Below are 9,409 nucleotides of genomic sequence, written 5' to 3'. Positions count from 1 at the left end.
CCTCCCCCCAATTTCTGTGCACCCCCAAATCCCTGCTGAGCCAAGGAGCAGGAGGATGAAGCAGGGGAGGACCCCCCCTGTGCCTCAGTTTCCCCGTCCCCAGCAGGGTACCCCAAACCCCCCCAGATTTTTTGGGGTGCCTCGGGGTGGTGGGGGGGGAGCAGAGAATATTGGGGTGTAGAATCCCCTCGACAATTTTAGGGTGCCCCCTCCTTAAAGCACATGCCCCCCCCCCCCAGGATGCCCCAATTTTTGGGTGCCCCCCCCCCCCCAATTTTCAGGGTGCAAAGCACAGCCCCCCCCCCCCCCTTCCCCCCCATGGTCTCATTTGGGGTGCAGCAGCGGGGGACCCCCAAAACTGCCAGTTAGGGATTTTTAACTGATTTTTAAAGGATTTTCCCCTGTTTGAGGGAGGCTGGTGTGGGTGAGGGGGGGTTGGGGGGGGCTCCCTGCACCCCCTTTTCCTCCTCCCTGCACCCCAAGCCCCCCCCTTAACAATCCCCTGCCCCCCCCCCACCCTTTTACCTCCCCCCACCCCAAAACCACCAGCGGTTTGCAAAGCACAAACAACCCCTAGACCCCCCCCCCCAAAACAAAATATCGGGGTACAAGGGGTCCCCAGTGCTCAAATCGGGGTTCAGGGGGGGTCCCAGTGCTCTGCCCCCTCCAAATTTGGGGTTGGGGGGGTCCCCCATGCTCTGCCCCCTTCCCACAGGGTTGGGCAGAGCTGGGGAGCCCCCCCAGCCCCAGGGCAGCCCCCCTCCCCAATTCCAAGCAGCCCCCCCCGTGTGCTTTGTCCCCTCCTTGGTGTAGCTGGTCCTTGGGGGGGTCACCCCCGGCCCCCCCCCCTGTAGCTCTGTCGTGCCGTGCTGTAGTTTCAGGTGTTTGTAAATTAATTAAAATGGGAAAAAAACAAACAAACCAACCAAAAACCATCCCCCCCCCACCAAAAAAAAAACCCCACAAAATATTTACCAACTCCCCCCCCTCCCCAAAAAGAAAAGGATTCTCCAGACCCCCACTGCCCACAGAACACATTTATTTAAATTAATTCAGATTCAAAGGGAGGGACACCCCAAAAATCCCCACCAGGGAGGGGGTGCTGGGTGGGTCCAGCCTGGGGGGGCTGTGGGAGGGACTGGGGGGGGGGTGACCCCCATTATTTTTGCCCCCTCCCAATGCTGACACCGGGGTGGGGGTCCCAGGAGCCCCATGTTGTTTCTGGGGGGGTCCTGGCAGCCCCACCAAGTTCCTGGGGGGGGGGTCCCATGAGCTCCACGCTGTTCCTGGGGGGGGGTCCTGTTGCTCTTGGGGGGGGTCCTGCGAGTCCCACGTTGCTCCTGGGGGGTCCCATGAGCTCCACGCTGTTCCTGGGGGGGTCTCAGGAGCCCCCCACTGTTCCTGGGGGGGTCCTGGCAGCTCCACACAGTTTTTGGGGGGGGTCCCATGAGCTCCACGCTGTTCCTGGGGGGGCCCCATGAGCTCCACGCTGTTCCTGGGGGGGTCCTGTTGTTCCTGGGGGGGGTCCTGGCAGTCCCACGCTGTTCCTGGGGGGGTCCTGTTGTTCTTGGGGGGGGTCCCATGAGCTCCACGCTGTTCCTGGGGGGGTCCTGTTGTTCCTGGGGGGGGTCCCATGAGCTCCGCGCTGTTCCTGGGGGGATCCTGTTGTTCTTGGGGGGGGTCCCGTGAGCTCCACACATTTTTTGGGGGGGGGGTCCCGGCAGCCCCACGCTGCTCCCGGGGCTCTCCCAGAGCCGTCACTGTTTCCCCGCCTCCTCCTCCTCCTCCTCCTCCCGGGCGCCGCGTCTCTTCTCCCTCTTGGACCCCCCCAGGCAAGGGGGCGCGGGGGGGTTTTGGGGGTCGCTCTGCCACTGCTCGGGGGTGCGGGCGGTGAGCTGCAGGGCGTGCAGGGGCCCGGCCAGCTCGGCCCGCAGCGCCTCGTGCACCAGGCGGTGCCGCTGCAGCGGCGGCAGCCCCGCGAAGCGCCCGCTCACCACCAGCACCCCGAAATGAGTCTCGGCTCCGGGGGGACCCCCGTGGAGGGGGGAGTCATCCCGAATCTCCAGGTGGGTGGGTTGGAGGGCTGCGGTCAGCTTGGCACGGATGGTGCGGGCCAGGGGACCCCCCGTGCCACCCATGGCAGCGCCGGCGGCCGCAAGGAGGGGACCCCGCATCGGGGAAGGGCTGCAAGAGAGAGGGGGGAGTTCAGGGGGGCAGGGGGAGAGACCCCCAAGACCCCTAGGAGAGGAACAGGGCTGGAAGAGAGGGGGGGGGAGTTCAGGGGGGCAGGGGGAGAGACCCCCAAGACCCCAGGAGAGGGGAAGGGCTGGAAGAGAGAGGGGGCAGGGGGAGACCCCCAGACCCCTAGGAGAGGAACAGGGCTGCAAGAGAGAGGGGGGAGTTCAGGGGGGCAGGGGGAGAGACCCCCAAGACCCCTAGGAGAGGAACAGGGCTGCAAGAAGGGGGAATTGAGGGGGGGCAGGGGGAGAGACCCCCAGGAGAGGAACAGGGCTGCAAGAGAGAGGGGGGAATTCAGGGGGGCAGGAGAGAACCCCCAGACCCCCAGGAGAGGAACAGGCCTGCAAGAGAGAGGGGGGAATTCAGGGGGGGCAGGGGGAGAGACCCCAGACCCCCAGGAGAGGAACAGGGATGGAAGAGAGAGGGGGGAATTCAGGGGGGCAGGGGGAGAGACCCCAGACCCCCAGGAGAGGAACAGGGCTGCAAGAGAGAGGGAGGAATTGAGGGGGGGCAGGGGGAGAGACCCCAGACCCCCCAGGAGAGGGGAAGGGCTGCAAGAGAGAGGGGGGAGTTCAGGGGGGGCAGGGGGAGAGACCCCAGACCCCCAGGAGAGGAACAGGGCTGCAAGAGAGAGGGGGGGCAGGGGGAGAGACCCCCAAGACCCCTAGGAGAGGAACAGGGATGGAAGAAGGGGGAATTGAGGGGGGGCAGGGGGAGAGACCCCAGACCCCCAGGAGAGGAACAGGGATGGAAGAAGGGGGAATTGAGGGGGGGCAGGGGGAGAGACCCCAGACCCCCAGGAGAGGAACAGGGCTGCAAGAAGGGGGAATTGAGGGGGGGCAGGGGGAGAGACCCCCAGGAGAGGAACAGGGCTGCAAGAGAGAGGGGGAAATTGAGGGGGGGGCAGGGGGAGAGACCCCAGACTCCCAGGAGAGGAACAGGGCTGCAAGAGAGAGGGGGGAATTGAGGGGGGGCAGGGGGAGAGACCCCCAGGAGAGGAACAGGGCTAGAAGAGAGAGGGGGGAATTGAGGAGGTGCAGGAAGAGAGACCCCCCAAGACCCCAGGAGAGAACCCCACATTAAAAAAGGGCTGCAAGAGAGAGGGGGGATTTGGGGGGGTGCAGGAGGAGACCCCCAGGAGAGGGGGGGGTGCAAGGTGAAACCCCCCCCCCCCCCCCCCCCCACCCACAGGAGAGGACCCCACACTGGAGAAGGGGTGCAAGGGAAAGGGGGGATTTGGGGGGCGCAAGGAGAGAGGCCTTGGGAGGGGGGTACAAACGGGGTGCTGGGGACCGGCGAGTCTGGGGGAGCCCCGCTGGACCAACCCCTCCCCGGGCACGGCGGAGGGGGCGCACGGGGGGGTCCCGGGGAGCTCTCGGGAAGGCCCTGAGCCCCCTCAGAGCCCCCTCAGAGCCCCCTCAGAGCCCCCCTGTCCCCCGCAGATGCTGCCGGAGCCCCCAAAGCCCTCAAGCTCCTCTCGGTGCCCTCCCGGTGCCCCCGCTCCCCTCACGGTGCCCCCGCTCCCCTCACGCTCCCCTCACGGCCCTCACCGCTCCCGCCGTCACGTGACACCGCCGCAGCCGCGCCACGTGACTCAACCCGCCCAATCCCCGCCGGCGGCGCAGGCACCGCCCCCCCACACAAACCACGCCCTATTTATCCTTATATGGTTAAACGGGAGGAGCCTGAGGTGTGTGGGCGGAGCCTGAGGTGTGGGGGGCGGAGCCAGGCGTGCTTGGGGGGGACACAGGGGGACGTTTTATTTCTCCTTTTTTTCTTATTCTTTTCCTAATTTCACCCTGATTTTTCCAGGTTCACTCTTAATTTTCCTTCTTTTATCCTGATTTTTCCATATTCCCCCCTATTTTTCCATCACCGCCCTCATATTTTCAAAATTCACTCCCATTTTTTATTTCTCCTCATTTTTTTTCCTTATTTTCACCCTGATTTTTCCCAGATCATCCCGATTTTTCTCGGTTCGCCCTTCATTTTCCTACTTTTATCCTGATTTTTCCAGCACCGCCCTCATATTTTCCAGATTCACTCACATTTTTATTTCTCCTCATATTTTCCTTATTATTTTCCTAATTTCATCCTGATTTTTCCCAAAGCATCCTGATTTTCCCCGTTTCATTCTTAATTTTCCTACTTTTATCATGATCTTTCCACATTCACCCCTATTTTTCCATCACCGCCCTCATATTTTCAAAATTCACTCTCCTTTTTTATTCCTCCTCATTTTTTCCCTTATCCTTTTCCCACTTTCACCCTGATTTTTCCCAGACCATCCTTAATTTTCCAGGTTCACCCTCATTTTCCAATTTCTCCCTTATGACACACCCTAAAAACTAAAATAAGGGCGTTCTTTTGCTCCTTTTTTACTTTTTTTTTTTACTTTTTTGGCCTTCCTTCCAGTCCTGCTGCCACCTCGTGGCACGAATCCTCTTCAACTTCTCTCTGACTCAAGAAATCTCTGTAAAACCTCTCCACAAATCCTCAAATTCCCCCAAAAAATCCCTGTCATAGTTGAGATGGTCACGACACCAAGCCACACTCCCTTTTCAGAAGGCTTCAAAGTGTTTATTAGAATACACATGCTCTGATTTCTCTGATTTCTCTTATTTTTCTGATTTCTCTTATTTCTCTTATTTCTCTTATTTCTCTTATTTTTCTCTTATTTCTCTGATTTTTCTCTTATTTCTCTGATTTTTCTCTTATTTCTCTGATTTCTCTTATTTCTCTGATTTCTTATTTCTCTTATTTTTTTCTTATTTTTCTCTTATTTTTGTCTTATTTCTGGTTTTTTTCTCTTATTTCTCTTATTTCTCTGATTTCTCTTATTTTTCTCTGATTTCTCTGATTTTTCTCTTATTTCTCTTATTTTTCTCTGATTTCTCTTATTTTTCTCTTATTTCTCTGATTTCTCTCTTATTTCTCTTATTTTTCTCTTATTTTTCTTATTTCTCTGATTTCTCTTATTTTTTTCTTATTTCTCTTATTTCTCTTATTTTTCTCTGATTTCTCTTATTTTTCTCTTATTTCTCTTATTTTTCTCCTATTTTTCTTATTTCTCTGATTTCTCTTATTTTTCTCTTATTTCTCTTATTTTTCTCTGATTTCTCTGATTTCTCTGATTTCTCTTATTTCTCTGATTTCTCTTTTTTCTCTTATTTTTCTCTTATTTTTCTCTGATTTTTCTCTTATTTTTCTCTTATTTTTCTCTTATTTTTCTCTTATTTATTTCTCTGATTTCTCTCTTATTTCTCTTATTTCTCGTATTTCTCTAATTTCTCTTATTTCTCTTATTTTTCTCTTATTTCTCTTATTTTTCTCTTATTTCTCTTATTTTTCTCTGATTTCTCTTATTTCTCTTATTTCTCTCTTATTTCTCTTATTTTTCTCTTATTTTTCTCTGATTTTTCTCTTATTTTTCTCTTATTTTTCTCTTATTTTTCTTATTTCTCTTATTTCTCTTATTTTTCTCTTATTTCTCTGATTTCTCTCTTATTTCTCTGATTTTTCTCTTATTTCTCTTATTTTTCTCTGATTTTTCTCTTATTTTTCTCTGATTTTTCTCTTATTTCTCTTATTTTTCTCTTATTTCTCTGATTTTTCTTATTTTTCTCTTATTTCTCTGATTTCTTTTATTTCTCTTATTTTTCTCTGATTTCTCTTATTTCTCTTATTTCTTTGATTTCTCTTATTTCTATTTCTCCAATTTCTCTGATTTCTCTTATTTTTCTCTTATTTCTCTTATTTCTCCTATTTCTCTCTGATTTCTCTGATTTCTCTTATTTCTCTTATTTTTCTCTTATTTTTCTCTGATTTCTCTGATTTCTCTGATTTCTCTGATTTCTCCTTCCTTTTTTCTCACTTCCTACATCCAGAACCTCGCTAGCAAATCCTTTTGGGATCACCCAGCATCTCAAACTTCCCTGGCTCACCAAAATTCCCTGTAAAAAAACCCCATTCCACACCTGGAGACCCCCAGGACGGGCAGCTCCAAGGGACCCCCGCCCACCTCACCCCACTCCCCACCCCACCTTGGCCCTCCCTGCCTTCTCCCTTCCCCTCCCCACTGGAATTTGGGATCCCAAATCCCCCTGGGCTATTTTTAAAGTGCTCTCCGAGCCCACCCAGCTCCTGCTCTGCCCTGTCACCATCTTCAGCTGTTTTTTCCCCTCCCAGCCCGGGTGGCAACAGCCGGGATTCCCTCCCCATTCCCACCCCAGCAGGGACCAGGATTTCCCTCTGGATTTGGGGGGGATTTGGTGCCCATCCCGGGGTATTTTCGGGGGTAAGTGGAGTGCTGGGCTCCTTGGATGAGCTGTGGGGTGAAGGGATGGGATTTGTGCTTGGGATGGGATTTTTATATTTTTATTTCCTTTATTTATGCTTGGGATGGGATAATTTCCTTTTTTTTCCGGAGAGATTGGTTTATTTCCTTTATTTCTGAAGAAATGGGATTATTTCCTTTATTTCTGGAGGGATGGGGTTTATTTCCTTTATTTCTGGAGGGATGGGATTTATTTCCATTATTTATTATGGAGGAATAGGATTTATTTCCTTTATTTCTGGAGAGATTGGATTATTTCCTTTATTTCTGGAGGGATGGGGTTTATTTCCTTTATTTCTGGAGGGATAGGATTTATTTCCTTTATTTCTGAAGGAATGGGCTTTATTTCCATTATTTATTATGGAGGGATGGGGTTTATTTCCTTTATTTCTGGAGGGATGGGGTTTATTTCCTTTATTTCTGGAGGAATGGGATTTATTTCCTTTATTTCTGGATGGATGGGGTTTATTTCCTTTATTTCTGGAGAGATTGGTTTATTTCCTTTATTTCTGGAGGGATGGGATTATTTCCTTTATTTCTGGAGGAATGGGGTTTATTTCCTTTATTTCTGGAGGGATGGGGTTTATTTCCTTTATCTCTAGAGGAATGGGTTTTATTTCCTTTATTTCTGGAGGAATGGGGTTTATTTCCTTTATTTCTGGAGGGATGGGATTTATTTCCTTTATTTCTGGAGGGATGGGGTTTATTTCCTTTATTTCTAGAGGAATGGGATTTATTTCCTTTATTTCTGGAGGGATGGGGTTTATTTCCATTATTTCTGGAGAGATTGGATTATTTCCTTTGTTTCTGGAGGAATGGGGTTTATTTCCTTTATTTCTGGAGGGATGGGATTTATTTCCTTTATCTCTAGAGGGATGGGGTTTATTTCCTTTATTTCTGAAGAAATGGGATTTCCTTTATTTCTGGAGGGATGGGGTTTATTTCCTTTTTTTCTGGAGAGATTGGATTATTTCCTTTTTTTCTGGAGGGATGGGGTCTATTTCCATTATTTATTATGGAGGGATGGGATTTATTTCCTTTATTTCTGGAGGAATGGGATTTATTTCCATTATTTATTATGGAGGAATAGGATTTATTTCCATTATTTCTGGAGGAATGGGGTTTATTTCCTTTATTTCTGGAGGGATGGGATTATTTCCTTTATTTCTGGAGGGATGGGGTTTATTTCCTTTATTTCTGGAGGGATGGGGTTTATTTCCTTTATTTATTATGGAGGAATGGGGTTTATTTCCTTTATCTCTAGAGGAATGGGATTTATTTCCTTTATTTCTGGAGGGATGGGATTATTTCCTTTATTTCTGGAGGGATGGGGTTTATTTCCATTATTTATTATGGAGGAATGGGATTTATTTCCTTTATTTCTGGAGGGATGGGTTTATTTCCTTTATCTCTAGAGGAATGGGGTTTATTTCCTTTATTTCTGGAGAGATTGGATTATTTCCTTTATCTCTAGAGGAATGGGATTTATTTCCTTTATTTCTGGAGGGATGGGGTTTATTTCCTTTATCTCTAGAGGAATGGGATTTATTTCCTTTATCTCTAGAGGAATGGGATTTATTTCCTTTATTTCTGGAGGGATGGGGTTTATTTCCATTATTTATTATGGAAGAATGGGATTTATTTCCTTTATTTCTGGAGGAATGGGATTTCTTTCCTTTATTTCAGGTGGGATGGGGTTTATTTCCTTTATCTCTAGAGGAATGGGATTTATTTCCATTATTTCTGGAGGGATGGGGTTTATTTCCTTTATCTCTAGAGGAATGGGGTTTATTTCCTTTATTTCTGGAGGGATGGGGTTTATTTCCTTCCAAGCATGGCATGGAAGGAGGAGTGCATCCTTTGGGATGGACTGTACATCCCGGAAAGAAGAGGGACCCACTCTTCCAGCTCTCTGGCAAACACTGATTTCCCCAAATCCTTCCCTTCCCACCCCAATCCCAGAGCTCTCCTGGGCTCAGGTGGGCACCAGGATTTGCTCCCTGCAGGTGGAAAACAGCAGCAACTTGGTTTAGGAGCCAGAAGGATTTCCTGAACGGGTTCCCAAAGGGATTTGTGGGCGCTGGAATGCTGAGGGAGCAATTCCCACCCCTGTCCTCCTCCATGGGCTGTGGAATGGACCTGGAAAATCCAGTTTGGACATTCCTGATCATTCCTTCTCCTTACAGGGAGCTGCTTCTTGCACCTGTGTGGGTGGGATTTCAGGTGGGGATGGACCTGGAAAATCCCAATTTGGACATTCCTGACCATTTCTTCTCCTTGCAGGGGTTGGTGCACCACTTCCTGCAGGTGTAGGTGGGATTTCAGGTGGGGATGGACCTGGAAAATCCCAATTTGGACATTCCTGACCATTCCTGACCATTCCTGACCATTCCTTGTCCTTGCAAGGGTTGGTGCAGCACTTTCTGCAGGTGTAGGTGGGATTTCAGGTGGGAATGGACCTGGAAAATCCCAGTTTGGACATTCCTGACCATTCCTGACCATTCCTGACCATTCCTTCTCCTTGCAGGGAGCAGGGTTGGGGCAGCACTTCCTGATTTCAGGATTTCAGGAGTGCAGCCAGCATGGTCTGGCAGTCATTGATCCCTGGGGACATTGGCCACCAGCCCTGGGGACACTGGCCATCGACCCCTGGGGACATTGGCCAACTTTGGCCCGTGCCGTGTTTGCCTTCAGGACTTGGCTGTGCCCCAGGAGACAAAATTCTGGAAAAGTGCTCCCTGTCAGGGAACATCCCCTTCCCTGCTGGACACATCCCACCAGCTTTTTGGGGAAAAGCTTCTCCACAGGGATTCACCCCTTCACCAAGGAGGAAAA

General features: G+C 50.3%; 1 protein-coding gene across 1 annotated transcript; it reads right to left on the bottom strand.

Moving 5' to 3' along the window:
* Positions 1-1,022: 1,022 nt before the first annotated feature.
* Positions 1,023-3,853, bottom strand: BOLA1 (bolA family member 1). Its single transcript, XM_059871243.1, has 2 exons — positions 3,789-3,853; positions 1,023-2,184 (listed from the first exon to the last, which is right to left on the bottom strand). The coding sequence occupies exon 2, from the start codon at positions 2,172-2,174 to the stop codon at positions 1,758-1,760; it is 417 nt and encodes a 138-aa protein (XP_059727226.1). The 5' UTR covers positions 2,175-2,184; positions 3,789-3,853; the 3' UTR covers positions 1,023-1,757.
* Between the last annotated feature and the right edge of the window lie 5,556 nt (positions 3,854-9,409).

The sequence above is a fragment of the Haemorhous mexicanus genome, chromosome 31 (genome assembly GCF_027477595.1).
Source record: "Haemorhous mexicanus isolate bHaeMex1 chromosome 31, bHaeMex1.pri, whole genome shotgun sequence".
NCBI classification, from domain to species: Eukaryota; Metazoa; Chordata; class Aves; order Passeriformes; family Fringillidae; genus Haemorhous; species Haemorhous mexicanus.
The sequence above is the reverse complement of the archived record's forward strand: the minus strand, read 5'-3'. Positions and strand labels throughout refer to the sequence as shown.